Genomic DNA, 15129 nt, shown 5'->3' with positions numbered 1-15129 from the left:
TTCCCAACCTAAGTGCTTCTGTGATTCTATAATTTTGCAGGTGGGTAGAATCTGAGCTCCTGCTGTGCACCTGTGTTGAGAATATGTTACCCTGTAGTTTAAGAAGCAGACTGGGCTGATTCTCTGTGGAATAGTCTAAAAGCAGTGCGAGACTAAGGTGGGATGTTGGAGTTTGGTGGTGGGAGAGTGGTGGTAACAGTAGCACCACCTTAGCTCCTGAAGTGTTTTCGTGGGGTAGTCTGGGAGAGTGGATGAGAAGTTAATGATTTAAGGGATCAACTGAGTTTAGTAAACCTACCCGTATTTAAATCTGGTACTTGGTTCTGACATTTACTTAGTGACATTTTCGCCCCCTCATGGTGTTTAATTTATTCTCTACATCCCTGTTTCAGTATGGCTACTACAGGAATACCACTTATGGGAACTGCAAGTCTACTACCATTTGAACCTCTACTAAAACTAGAGAGAAAAGTTGGCCTCAGTGTTGGGAAAAACACCAAAAGTAAGGGTACAAACTTGACACAGGTTTGCAGAACTGCCAGCTGAGCTGAATATTCCTTCATATTTGCAAGGAAAGAAGCTATCCCTGTGAAATGCTGGTCTCCTGTTAGCAGAAAAGCCTTTGCACAGGACAGGTGATGCATCAGATGACTTTTATCTGTTACAGTCTACAGGATGCTTCTTAATGGCATATTTGTACAGAAGTGAGGGCCACTTACAATGGTGGCCAATCAGTGTTTCTATCTCTCTGCTGAGAGGGATGAAATTTTGTCAAACCTCTAAGCAAAGCCCAATATTCATAGTCAGTCATTTAACATGGATGGACTAATGTGCAAATACTTCCTTGTGACCCTGTAGACTTGAAAAACACTGGGTATTTCTTCTGTTTATCAGTGATGGCATAAGAAGATGCATTGTTAGGTCTGTAGCTCTAATGCTTTGCCATACGAATGTTTTACAGAGTTAATCCACAAAGTATGGAAGTGAAGCTGCCTTATAAGATGACATGGATGGTGTAACAACCCTCAGGATCTGTAACACACATAGTTATACAACAAACCATGTTTACTTATGGTTTCTTTTAGTAAGAATTATCCTCCTAATATCTGTCCAGATATTAGGCATGAATAAATGGACATGGATTATTGCATAATTCCTAATGAGCATAAGGATTATATGAATAAACATCTTACCGTGATGGAGGTACTCCTGTTTGTCACAGATGGTTTTACTGTATCCTGTGTTGCTGTGCATTCTTTTAAGTAAATGTTTATAACAGAGAACTTGTGCTCAGGAAGAGGCAGCAAGAACACTTTGGATATAGGAAGAAGTGGCATGATTTGAGAGGGCCTGTTGTGTACAAGAAAGATTTTTATTAAGTTTGGATCACTGGAGAAAGAGGGAAAGTTTTGAGATGAAGGGAGTAAATGAGTTCAAGAAGAGTTTAAAGATTTGTCAGATAAATGAAATTTGCAGAACGGAAGAAGAAAGTAATTTTTTTCCTCTGTGGCTTGAGCAATAGTACAACCACAGACACTTACTGGAGAATTTTGGTTGGAGAAGTGCCAGCTGTCTGGTTAGTCTGGCGTCAATCTCTGTCCTTTAGACTGCACAGCATACAGCCTGTTATATAGGATTTACCTTATAGCAGGGCTGGAATTGCCATCTGGAATTTATGTTTCTCTTGAATACTGAGAAAATTTTGAGCTATATCATGTACTTGGTTTGTTTTTCTATTAGGAACCATAGGGCCATTTTGGAGTCTGCATGTCCTTCATGTCAGGGATAAAAGGACTTGCTTTATATTTAGGATTTCTTCTGCTGTATCCTTGGACACTGCAGAGAAACTTGCAATCCAGTTCCTCTGGTCACCCAGATGAGAGGGCTGACTAGGGATTATTTAATTTATGTCTGGCCTGCATACTCAGGTTTCCTGCCATGGAAATCTGAATGATGGGGTGAAATGAGGAGAAACCTGTGTGTATCTGGCTCTTCCCCCACGTGGAGTAAAGCTGTAGCAAGAACATGTTCAAATCCAAGACATGAGATGCACTTCCAATTATGACAAAGAACCTATCTCAGATTTCACCTATTAAAACCTGAAGATGGCTTCTACTTGATATGAAGGGATGAATGGTCAAAGTGTACTTTTATATCTTACAAATTAACTTGTCTTTCCTTAGCATAATGAGAGCTAAATTGGTCTACTATGTTCAAAGAAGACACGCAGCTCATTAAATTTCCCAGTAATGAGTTAAACTTAAAAGGAGCTCTGTTCCATTTTGTCTAGTTAAATGCAATCGTCAGAAAGGGAGGTTAATGCCATAAATGCTTCGAAAACAGGTGGTGAGATATTTCTGCACCAGGATTATGAAGGACAGTAATGACGTAAGAGTCTCTGCAAGATAATCCTTGTTTTGATGGTTTTGGGTGTTTTTTTTCTCTTCACCAGATCATGATTCCATATGAAAATCGAACAAGTGAGGTGATGTACAATAAAATGAACATATCGGAGCTCAGTGCCATGATTCCACAGGTTGGTTGGGGATAATTGAAAAATTATTCTTTTAATATCTGACCTGTATAATTAAAACTGTCATTAGTGTTCAGAGCATGAAGGAATATAATTAGGAATGTGTGAGATCATTTATAGTATATGTTCTTTTAAATGCAATTCCAACTTTAATGAGGATTGAAAACACATGTAATGACAAAGTGCAATAGTTTCTAAGTTTTTAATAAGTAAAGCTGTGAAACCAGAAGTTTTAAAGATTCAACTTAGTTAATAAATAATCTCTCATCATTATCTGCTTTAACCAGCCTTTTCTTTGTCATTGCAGTTTGACTGGCTGGGATATATCAAGAAGGTGATTGACACCAAACTCTATCCTGAGCTTAATGATATAGGTCCTTCAGAAAATGTGATTGTCCGTGTTCCCCAGTACTTCAAAGATTTATTCAGGATACTAGAAAATGAAAGGAAAAAGTAAGGATCCTATGATGGTTTCACCCACACTTATAAGGGTACATCAAATGCTGGGCTTTTTCTATTGTTTTTTTATGAGTTTCAGCTATTCTTGGCATCAAGTCTCTAGGCAAACAGTCTGTTTGGGTTTGTCTGAATGAGGATTTAGATATTACCTTGTGAACAGCAGAAGAATTTTCAGTTTCAACACCTTTGTTCTATGGAAAATGTGGGCTGCAGTATAGCTGCTCTTTACAGATACATTCAGCATCTCTTACTTGGGTAGGGTCTTTTGTCTTGTAAAATACTTCACACCTGTAGAACATAGTTGTAAAACGCAGGCAGCTAAAATTAAACATGGTAGAGGTACTTTGCTCAGGAAAGCAAGACAGCTTTGGGCAGTGATGAAAAGGTGACATCCCATTTGAAACATCCTTACTGATGACATCTAAGGGAACTGTGATAATTCGTTCTGCAAGGCATATTGCCAAACTTTAAAATAAATATTAAGCTGTTGTCTCCATATATCAATCTTTGCTGATCATACAGTATGGTCACAACAAAACGTATCTCAGGAAAAGAAAGATAAAGATTATTCTTATGTTGTTGCTCTGTGTCTCTAGCAATGGAATACTTTCAATAATTCATAGTACCTGTAAAAAATAGCACACAAATCAAACAATAAGGAAAATAAAAATTAATGATTTGCCTAGCGATCATCAAATATAATTTCTTTATAAAACTCAGATAAATAGCATTACTGCCACCAATCTTAATCCACTGAAGAAAGTTTTTAAAATTATTTGGCATGTCCATGCTTTCTATCTCAAAGTTAGTTACATCAGCGGGGATAAATGTGTGATTTAGAGGATGCATATCTGTCAAGGTAACAGGGAATTAATTACTGGCTGTGTATAAACACATTTACATGGAAATATATTCTGAAACTACAGAGTAAATACCTGGAGACTTTTTCCATTAGTTCCATATTCAGGGAAAATCTGAGTATTCAAGAGAAGTTAAGCCAGCCTGTGTGTTGTGGCAGAAGGAGGCTGGAGTAATGACCAGAAATAGTTGTAATGCTTGTCATTAACAAAGCTCAAGACCAGGTTGCTGACCCCACAGATCGGAGGGGAGAGGGTGAGAAAAAGTAGTTCCAGTATATTCACACTGCATATGTTATAGGTGTTAATGGCTTAGGCATTTTCTACCCAGTCTTATCCTAAGAAATGTGCATAATGAAATAGGAAATAGTGCTAAACTGAACCCAAGCAGGCTTCAAATTTCTGTGTGTAAAATGTATCTGAACAGCCCAGGCATGATAACCAAGCTCATGTTTATCTATTAGGTGATAATGTTCATTACTTAAAATGTCAGAGTCTGCTCCAGGGGTAACCTTGCTATCTGGCATGAGAAAATTAGGAAATCATCTTATTGTTAACTCCTAACAATGAGGTCTCAACATTTCCCTGTAGGGTGAACCCTGAAAGCTTAACAAGGATATTTTCTTTTAGGTAATCTCATTTGTCATTCTCCATATGATATTTTAAAGGTTCAGTAGATGAAAACAACATGAATTTGATTTGTTACTGTAAACATCTGTCCTGCCTATGGATGGGGGTGATTTAAAGAACACTGACACCAATGGAAAGAATGGTCTTACTTTACTATGAATATTAAGGCAACACAAAAGTAAAATGATACATTCAATAAAACTACATGCATGGCTTTAGCAGCAAGAAAAATAAGCAAGGTAATGCACCTAATCATTATTATATGAGAGAAAGGATAGTGATTGAGAAAGGTACATCGATTGCCTAACTACTTCACCATCATCCACAGTCTGCAGTCGCTGGGTAGCTGTTTCACAGCAAGGACCTGGGGAATCCTTCCCAGCAATTGGGAAGTCCTACGTGGTGTGTCCACCCATAGGTGGGGTCTCCAAATTCACCCTGAAAGTGGGTCCAGCTTTTATAGGCCCAAATCAGCAAGTCAAAATGACTTGATTATATTTTTAGGGCAGAAGCACCTGGATTTGATGGCACACTTCCCAACCAACCAGATCCAAGGTCTTGATTGGGAGGGTTTTCCCCTAAAATATCCTACAAAAAAGCCTCTATTCATGTCAGTTGGGAAAGTTTCTCAAAATGATACATTTCTTGCAGATAACTGCACAAGGTTATAAAGAGCTAGCAGAAGCGTCTTTGTGATCTATTTTTAGCTAAATAATACTGCTAGGCACAAATAATGCCTAGGATCCATCTTGTAATTCAACTCTGGCTGAGGCTTGCCATTCAGGCCTCAGCACATCAACATCTAGACCAATCAAATTCCTAGAAAAGCATTTCAAAATTTTAGGTTTGCTTCAATGTTCATAATGTGAATTATCTTCTCACCATTTCAGGAGATGGGGTGTCATTAGGAAAAGCTGGTACTTTCACCAAGTTCATGTTCTTTTCAGTTACAAGGCTACCCCTAAATTACACTTTTATTCCAGTGCTTTGTGTGTCCCCTTCCCAGATGAACATCCTGCTAGCCTGGGTACTATTTAAAATGTCACAAAAAGATGGCTCATGCCCCAGTATTTTACACAGTGCTCTGGTAAAGCATTGCCTGAAGTTTGTTTCAGGTGGAGGAAAGACTGGAGGGAAAAGTCTGGCTACAGAAGCTGTTTTCTGTGTTGGAGGTGGCAAATTGCAAGGACTCCCAATCCTCATATTAAAAATTTCCTACTCAGATAGCCTGCTGAGCAATCTTGAATTGTGAAATCATCCACAGGGCATTGCTAGAAGAGAGCATATTGACATGGTGTAGTGGGAATTTAATAGAATTTTATTTGACTGCATGTGATGAAGTTACTGTGTGGAGCTTGCAATAGGTGCAGAAGTGTGGTTCAGAAGTCAGTCTGAAGTCCCCAGCCAGGGCTCTGCTGTGACTAGCCCAGAAACAGGACTCTCCATAGCAAGCTGCCCAAGAAGCTGAGCTATTAGCCTGCTGGAGTTTCTATCAGCTCTGAGACAGCTAGCCTAAGTCATGTCAGGTGCTGAAATAAGTCACACCTTCTTTATAAGAGGTTTTTCAGGGATTTCTTCAGTCTTTTGTGTACCCCTGAATTTTTAGTGGGGTTTGTCTCTATTGCAGGAAGAAGAGGTGTTTGCATGTAGCTGTGAAGTAAATGAGCACTGGCAGAGCTCCAGTACAGCTGTGCCATGTGAGGGGGGAGACAGAACAGTACTGGCACTAATTAGGAGCTCATATCCCTTCCCTGTTACCTTTGTGCTGGTGCTTTATGTGAGCCATAAATAGGACACTCTAAATTGCATCTTTTCTGGAGATCTTTGCAGCTATTGAAAGAAGCAGCTTTACCATTCTCATTGATCTCAGAAAGGATAATTAGTTTCATAGAATCACAGAAAGGATAATTAGTTTCATAGAATCACAGACTGGTTTGGATTGGAAGGGACCCTATAGATTATCCAGTTTCAACATCCCTGCAGCAGGCAGGGACACTTTGCACTAGACCAGGTTGCTCAGAGCCTCATTGTGGTGACCCACCCTTAAGGAGATGAACAACCTGGCCTTGGACACTTTTAGGGATGGGGCATCCACAGCTTCTCTGGACAACCTGTTCAGTGCTTCATCTCCATCACAGTAAAGGATTTCCTCCCAATAGCTGGTAAATCAATCCTTTTTCAGTCTAAAGCCAGTCTCCTTTTTCCTATCACTGTATGTCCTTCTGAAATGTCCCTATTGAGCTTTCTCATAGGCCCCTTTTCCTTTGTCTTACCTGCCCATATCTTTGCAGTATGGGACTATTAATTGAGAAGAATTCTAATTCATATAGCATAGGAGGAATTTTCTTTAGAGATGGATGGAGGCACTAGATCTCTTTTTTGGTCTTAGTCTGTGACTGAAAAATGAGACAGAGAAGTTACAATAATTTGTCTTGAACTAGTGCCTCCAGCAATGGAGGCAAAAGCTTTCCAGTACTTATAATTTGCTTTGTAACTCAATTCTGAGTACAATTTTCAAATAGATCTAAAATTTGTGAAAGAGATCTTTTTCTCAAAATGTCAATTAATTTGTCTACCTATCTCACATTAAATCTGTCCTCTTTAATTGCTACTGTGTCTGTTGATTAAAATATTGCAAACTCACAGAATTTTACATGAGCAACCTACTTTATTCTCAGACAGGACAGAAAGTACTTTAGTAAATATTCATAAGCACTGGTATAATTTTAACTGTCCCAGCAAACAAGCTCTCTACCACTTCCTTTGGGAGTGTGTGTCACAATAAGGGTCATACTGGTTAAGAGTGAGCCTACACTTTCTGTAACAGGCATTTGGAAGTTAAAATAGAGTGTACTCTTCTGAAAGGTTACAACAACAAATATTCTGGTCTCGTCAAAGGAGCACAGAGGATTTTTATGTTTTATTGGAGTACTGGATTTTGCTCCATGTGTAGAGATTAACTTCTCTGAGCCTCAGTGAACTTATCTGTGAAATTGGGATGAAAATCACCCCAAGATATGCACCCCAAGATATGAACTTGATAGGCAAAAAGTGTCAGTTTTTAAGCCAGCTGAAGATAACCAAATGATTTGAAATTTGCATAGTTGGCCCAAAAGATAAAACAATCATTGCCAAATAAATAAACAAATTTAGATAAATTACTATTTTATTTTGTTTTGAAAAACAAACTAGAACACACTGCCCTTCAAACATGTAACAACAAACCCCCTCAACCTTTGCCCCTGTTGCCCACCCCAATTAATAAACATAGCTCTGCACTTGCAAGTGAAACCTCCCTGTTGTTTTATACATTGTGGATTCTGTTGTGGTTACAATCAGGAATTATCATGGTCTCATCAGACACAGAACTTTCAGAAAATATGTCATGTATAAAAGAAGATGAGAGTAATATATGTAGGACTTGTTTTAGCATGTGTCAGCCTCTTCCTTCCCAAATTAAAATAAACCTCAAGTAATTATGAGAGATTTACTGTAATTGCCATCTGCCTTCATTACTTATACCTGACATAAACATTACTGAATTCTTGTTGATATTATTGGCTTTCAATAAGTCAACTTTTTGAGACCAAGCCTTTAGAAATTTCAGTCTTTTGTTCACTACCAATTTGAGAGAAGTTCCCCAACTCAAATGCAAGGACAAATATTGCTGTGTGAGAACAGAGAGCACATAGCAGAGAATTGATTTTTTTTTTTGGTGGTGATTAAGTACCAAATTGTAATACATAATTAGTGTGTGATAGTGATCTATTTAGCTGAGGTTTCTTACCTAAGACTTTTGGTTGAAATCAAATCTTTAACCTTTTAATCTGTGGGACTTGTATAAATGCTGGTTTAGATACACAGAGTTGTTGCTGCAGGAGTTGTTACAGCTGGATGTTCTTCAGCTCTGCTGAAATAGCTGAGGCAGATTGTTGTGAGGTTTCTGGAGTTCGAGTCATTTACCAAAACAATGAGAGCTGACTGCTTTTAGGGTGCTTCACCTGCCATTGAGTGAGAAAATTCCACGTTGCCAGAAATGTGTTAAGGGAAAAATCTAACCTTTCCGGCACTTCATAGGTTGAAATGAATTTTAAATGACCCTAAATGTTATCTCAAAATGGTGTGATTATTCAAACAGAGCTAAATATTTTGGCTTTGTAACATATACTGCCTTATAAATGTACATTGTTACTGCTAAAAAAGCTTTTTCAGATGCGTTTTATGATTATTGTGGGCATTTAGGTGCACTATATAATATATCTGTGTACTAAAAGAGAATATACCCAGTGTGAGAGATGCAACAACACATTCTGAGCTGAAGGCTCTTTGTGGGTGGACTGGAGCTTGGGTAGAGGCAAATCCAAAGTTATGTCTCTAGCAAATGCTGCTTTCAAGACAGCATGTCCACAAAGTGTATTCCCAAGCTGTTATGATTCAGAGGGGGGAAATGCTTGGGATGTATCTCTGAGTGAAGCTAATGGAATGACACTGTAGAAACAGCTGCATTGCCCCATGCTTATGGCAATGGGAGATTGCAGAAATGGGATTTTTAGAGATGGGGGAGTTGTTCAGACGGTCCATAAAAGCATCTTTAGTTGCATAGAAGCAATTTTCCTACCTATGGAGAAGTCTATGGCTCGCCAAAAATGTTATGTATATCCCAGTGGGGAGCAAATAACATTTGAATATCCATAGCTTTGAAGCAATGACTATCCTTGAAAAATATGTCGTGTATAAAAGAAGATGAGAATAATATGTGCAGACCATTGTTGAACTTGTTTTGAGACTGTTTGAAGTGGAATTGCAAATTTCATAATGTACCTTTAGCTCACATAGCCACTGTTGAACATGGAGAGAGATCAATCTAGGCTGGATAAATCCTCCAGTTAGGTACCTGAAGTTTTAGAGAAGGGGAATGGATGTCAGATCTCCTGGGAATTTTAAAAAAGCTCTTCCCAGATCTCTCAGCCTCAATTCTTATAAGATTTTTTTTACGGAGGCTTCTCTTTTTTGGTATTTCAATTATCCATCTGACAAAATAGGAATGGTAATACTTTAATAACTTGGTGAATAGTAGAAGTTTTCAAAGCATATTGATAACTTCTAATGGAAGATACAAATATGAGATAATGATAGTGCATATGGGATGGACTGTTATCTATTCTGTTACCATTTATGTGCCCTACTAATGAGGGGAGATAACATTCTCTTTGATCTACAAAAGAAAAAGCAGTTATCTCTGGATAGAACTTTTATGCAACTATTATTATAACACAGTTCTTGCCACTTCTAAGGGAAATGAAAGCTGCCATTTGGAAAAAAACATTATTTAAAAATTACATACTAGGTGATGGACCCATTAGAAATAAGCCCTAGAAGATGATTATCATGGGGCAATTATATATTAAATGGCTGCAATCATACAGATTCTTCTGTGTAATTGGGATTTATCAATCTGGCCATCACTCATTAATTTTTAAGGTGAAATTTCCACCATGCAGGTAAAATGTTTGTAGAGATATCTCTGTGAGTGCTTTATGTGTTTACCTGTCTGATAAAAATATGCCTGATTTGACAGGACTCTTGCCAACTACCTGGTGTGGAGGATGGTTTATTCAAGGTTATTTAACCTCAGTAGACGTTTTCAGTATCGGTGGCTGGAATTTTCTCGGGTAAGTTATGCTTTCATAGCATTTACAAAGGTCCTGGTGTTGGTTGTTGACACTGTTGGTTTCCCTTATAGTTGCTTATACCTTTGCAAAACACAAAATGTCTTCCATGCTGGATAAATTTCTTGAAAAACTTTTTTTATTTTGAAAACTCCCTCTAAAACAATTGACATGCATATTTTTGTATATGACACTGAGACATTTATATGACACTGACACTGAGACAAAAACGTCTTTTAGATGATGTTAAAGAGGTTTTGAAACCTTCCCTTTAAAAATCTTAATCTTCTTTTGCAGAAACGTGAAAGCTAGAATGCTTTTGAATTAGGTTATATGGGCTGTGACCTGTGCTATTCCTGCAGGCCAAGCTCTTTTGGTCAAAACCTAAACTTTAAAAAACCCTAATGCTTGCCGTTGTGTGAATACAGGTCTAGTAAAACAGAAGTCTAGGATGTCACCTTTTTTAATCTTGCTCAAAGCTCTCCCATGCTCTAATGCCAGCATTACATGAGCTCTAGCACATCGATACACCAGCCTTTTCCACAGAGAAGATGATCAGGTGCCTTCCAGTTTGGGAAGGCTTCTTCTTCTTCCAGCAAAAGAACCAGAAAACTGCCACAAGCTGTGAGAGCAGAACTATCTGTAAAGTAATATGGGCATTCAGGTAAAACACATATATTTGATTAAGTGAATCCTGAATAGAAATCTACCTGGTAGTCCTGTGGGCAGTGTGAGGGCTCCTTCAGAAAACCAAGGATGAAACTGGAACTGAATTGTGCTTTGTCATGTGTCTAAGCTACTTTGAATGGTGAACTTTGTTTGCCATTATGCAAATTGACAAAGGAGGCTGGCATGATGCTGGTAGTGATGTAGTGCAGGAGGTGTGGGTGTTATGTCCTCCCTGGTGAGGCATGCAAGTGACTAATTAAAGCACCTATAATGTTTTTCCTTGAGTAGTACTGGAATAGTTCAGAGTTGATCACATTGCTAAAAATAAACTCCAATAACTTTATAGAAACTACACAGGAAAGGCAGTCTCTTATACTTCTGAGATCTTATTCAAATTAGTCTTGTTAAAGATGCTATTTTCTTCATGTAAAATATGAGAAACTGGCTGTCAGAACCAGTGACAAGTTTGTCGGTGTCCCCTCCTGGGACATTCCTTGCTAGTGAGGTAAAATAGATTGATGCTGGCTATCAGCCAGTCTGCAGCATAATACTGAGTTACACTGAGTTATATAATGGCCAGAAAATTCCTGAAAGGAAACATTAAGCTTTGGATACTGTGCATTTGAATATGGTACTGGCTGCTGTCAGTTCTTCGTAGAAGCTTAGAGAAATATAATTCAGATTGATCCAGTGCTTATTTATAATCTCATCAAGGCTGTCACAGAATCCCAGAATGGGTCAGGTTGGAAGGGACCACAGTGGGGTCATCTGGTCCAACCTCCCTTCTCAAGCAGGGCCATCTCAGAGCACATTCCAAGATTGTGCCCAGATGGTTCTTAAACATCTCCAGTGAGGGAGGCTCCACACCCTCTCTGGGCAGTCTGTGCCAGTGCTCTGTCACCTGCACAGGAAAGAAATTCTTCCTCATGTTCAGGTGGAACTTCCTGTGCATGAGTTCCCACCTCTGGTCCTATTGCTCAGCATCATTGAGAAGAGCCTCCAAAAGGCTTCTTCCTATGACACTCTCTCTTCAGATACTTGTTGGCATTGATGAAGTCCCCTCTCAGTCATCTCTTCTGGAGGCTGAACAGATCCAGCTCGCCCAGCCTTTCCTTGTAAGAGATGCTGTAATCCCTTCATCCTTGTTTTCCTCTACTGGACCCACTCCAGTATCTTCAGGTCTCTGTTGTCCTGAGGAGCTCAGAACTGGACACAGCACTGCAGACACACCTCACTGGGCTGAGTGGAGGGGCAGGATCACCTCCTGACCTGCTGGCAATGCTCTCCCTAATGCCCCCAGGATCCCACTGCCCTTCTTGGCCCCAGGGCACTGCTGGCTCCTGGACAGCTCATTGTCCAGCAGGACCCTCAGGCCCTTCTCTGCAGAGCTGCTCCAGCAGCTCAGCCCCAGCCTGGCTGGTGCCTGGGCTTGTTCTGGCCCAGCTGCAGGACCTGCATTTGCCTTTGCTGAATTTCACAGTTCCTCTGCCCATCTCTCCAGCCTGTCAAGGCCCTTCTGAAGGGCTGCACAGCCCTGTGGGGTATCAGCCACTCCTCCCAGCTTTGTGTCAGCAGTGAACTCTCTGAGGAGGCATCTGCTCCTCTCTCCAAGCCATTGATGAATAAGTTAAACAATACTGGCCATGAAAATGGTTGTGAAAGCTTACAGCGCAGTAATAGCTGTGAATCAGCAACTCAATCGTATTATCTGCCCCTGGGACCTGGAGATGGAGAGTTAGTTAAATGCAGTAAACAGCAGTAGCTAATAGTTAATAACTAAAGCTGAGTAAACAGCTCAGTGGAACAGGCTTTAAAGGTCAATAAAAAGGACATGAGGAATGGAGTCCAAGGCATTGGGCTTCTCTATTGTTCAATACATTTGTCCAGTCAGAAGATGGATAACTGGATGTACTTTAGGATCATAAAAAGGGCCCACCAACACCTTGCCAGCTAAGTGAATAAAACATTGAATTACTACTAAAAATATATGACCATGAGATAAATTAGTGACCCTTAAAGAAAAGAATGTATTTTAGACATTCATTGTTTCATTAATTCAGCCAGCCTCAACCATCATAAGCACAGTATTTTTTTTCACCAGGTTCTCATTTTCTCTTGGTGGATTTTATTCCTTATATGTAGAAATCTTGGCAGCAAGACCTTAAAATCTTTGCAAGGAGAAGGAAAAATACATGATGAAACTTTAAAAAAAACTTCAGGTTTAGAAATAGGACAAACCTGCTGACTCTGGAGAAAGTGCTTTGAGTACCACATCAGCAACTATCAGCAGCTCCTCTGCAGTGGCACTTTGAGACCTTGTAAATGTGCAGTGGCACCTGGGGAAGAGGTTGGTTAATTGTGTCGTGAAGCTCTCAATTGACTGGGAGGGCTTGAAACCTGCTATTTATAGTCACTGTTACTATCTGAAGTACTGTGTTTTAGAGTGGTACATTAATAGTAGGAGGACTATTTGAGGGAGTTCTTGTTGACTGTTGTAACATAAATATCAATAAACCAGATGTGAGATATCATCTATTCCTCTCAGCTCTATTTTTATTGGTCTCACAGCCTGTGCTGCCTTTATGTTCTCCTTACAGTCAAGCCTCCCTCACAATAATGATAATTATTATGTTGTAATAATAGTATGTCACAGTCTAAAAGACAGCTCTGTCTCCTGGCTATTTCTATGGCTGATGCATACTCAGAGCTTTTGGAAGGAATTTCAAGCTCTGATGACTAATGCCATAACTCCCCTTCTTCCCCCTGCATCAGGAAAAAGCTCCATTTTGAGTTTACTGCGACCCCAGAGAGAAATTTTCTTCTCTTTTTTTTTTGAGTGTTGTGTCTTGTTATGTATAAAGGTTGAAGAATTTGGAAAAGGAGTTGATTTTCAAATTTGGCTCAGTTTAGAAAAATATCACCTTAATAGGTATTGGTTTGACTGAGAAGGTTTTCTTATAGAAGCAGTGTACTCTCTGCAATCGAAAATCTATTGCTGCATATACAGTATTAACAAAAAGCATTTGGAAATGCAATTCACTGGTGTATTTCAGTGTGAGTCATTGATTACGCTTAATTACAGACAATATGATAGGGAAAATCAATCTTTGAGCTACCAAAATATCTCACCTTCAATAGCTGAGGGTTAAGCTGCTCTGGAATTTTCCAATGAAATCTTTTCCTATTGGAAAAAGACAAATTCAAACCTTTCAGTTTTGCTGGATATTTAATCTTGTGCTCAAAGGAGGAGAGTAATGGGAAAAACAAGGGGCTCAGGAACTGCAAAATTGGTGCTTAAGAGGCTTGTATCATTTGTGAGAGGCCAAAATCCCTATCCTTATACCTGATCTGGTCTGATGCTGACTGGACTCTGCCTTTACACAGCTCACAGGTGTTAACTGCTGGACTGGGATTGTGCTTGTTCTCTGGGGAAAAGCTTAAAAAGTTCCTTAAATGGAAAAGGAACACTTTGAACCTGGAAAATAACAAAAGTTTCTTAAATCAGCACTGCTTATTGCTCACAAGGACCGATCTTGTACCTTGTTGTGTGCAGGGCTTTTTTACATGAACTACATCTTGATGAGTAAATGCAATGTTGGCTGGGTTAGCACCCACAGTAACAACGTTCTTCCTGTGAGAAACAGAAACCAAGACAGCAAATGCCCTTAAGTTCTGTTTTGCCTTGTTCATTGGTGTGTTGACCATTGTTGACTGTTTCTATTGAAGCTCATTTATGATGACATCATCAGAGCCTGGAAGTGTGTATATCATGACCATTCCTTTAGTAAAATATGCAAGTTGTTCTACCAACATATTTCCACTGCAATATGGAATGATCTTTATATTTTTTGTGGGGAAACAAACATATTCAGTGTTCTTGATGATTCAAACCTCTTTTCTCCAGAAAATGGTCTGTTTGAGAAAGGAACTGAAAGCAACTGTTTTACACAAACTGTGGTAAAAGTAGCTGGACAGGTAAATGACAAAAAGGTGTGGACATGTACCTACCTTTGTTAGATGTCATTAGCTCATGGCAATGGAGGGCTTTGCAGGAGGTGTTTCATAAGGATTAACCCAATTTTCATGATGACAATCTCCCTAGGCTTCTCACCCTGTCAGAGGAGAGGTAAACTTTTTCAGGAGGTATCATAGAGCAGGGTTTTTTTCTAGATGAAATTGTCCCTACTTAACGCAAAAAGAATACCAAGGTTAGTCCAAAGTTAGCACTAAGCCTCTAAGCCTAGTCTCTCTAAGTCACTGTTACCATTGTACTGTTCTGAAGTTTAAAATCTTACAGCTATTTTGTGGTGTT

General features: G+C 39.2%; 1 protein-coding gene and 1 long non-coding RNA gene across 4 annotated transcripts in view; one reads left to right on the top strand and one right to left on the bottom strand.

Annotated features, from left to right (window-relative positions):
- The window catches only part of PHEX (phosphate regulating endopeptidase X-linked), a 115551-nt gene that overhangs the window by 44667 nt on the left and 55755 nt on the right, over nucleotides 1–15129 (top strand). For all 3 annotated transcript variants that reach the window (XM_085050591.1, XM_085050584.1, XM_085050598.1), the window contains exons 8-10: nucleotides 2453–2536; nucleotides 2841–2986; nucleotides 10058–10151. In XM_085050591.1, the coding sequence (XP_084906717.1) occupies nucleotides 2453–2536; nucleotides 2841–2986; nucleotides 10058–10151 (324 nt within the window). The remainder of the gene's footprint in view (nucleotides 1–2452; nucleotides 2537–2840; nucleotides 2987–10057; nucleotides 10152–15129) is intronic.
- Nucleotides 12973–14976, bottom strand: LOC146444221 (uncharacterized). The gene is made up of 3 exons (XR_014855891.1): nucleotides 14826–14976; nucleotides 13947–13998; nucleotides 12973–13153 (listed from the first exon to the last, which is right to left on the bottom strand). It is a non-coding gene; the product is annotated as an uncharacterized LOC146444221 (long non-coding RNA).

Source organism: Lichenostomus cassidix, chromosome 1 (assembly GCF_008360975.1).
Source record: "Lichenostomus cassidix isolate B80296 chromosome 1, HeHo_3.0, whole genome shotgun sequence".
NCBI lineage: Eukaryota > Metazoa > Chordata > Aves > Passeriformes > Meliphagidae > Lichenostomus > Lichenostomus cassidix.
Note: the sequence above shows the minus strand (reverse complement) of the source record. Positions and strands in the feature narration are given on the sequence as shown.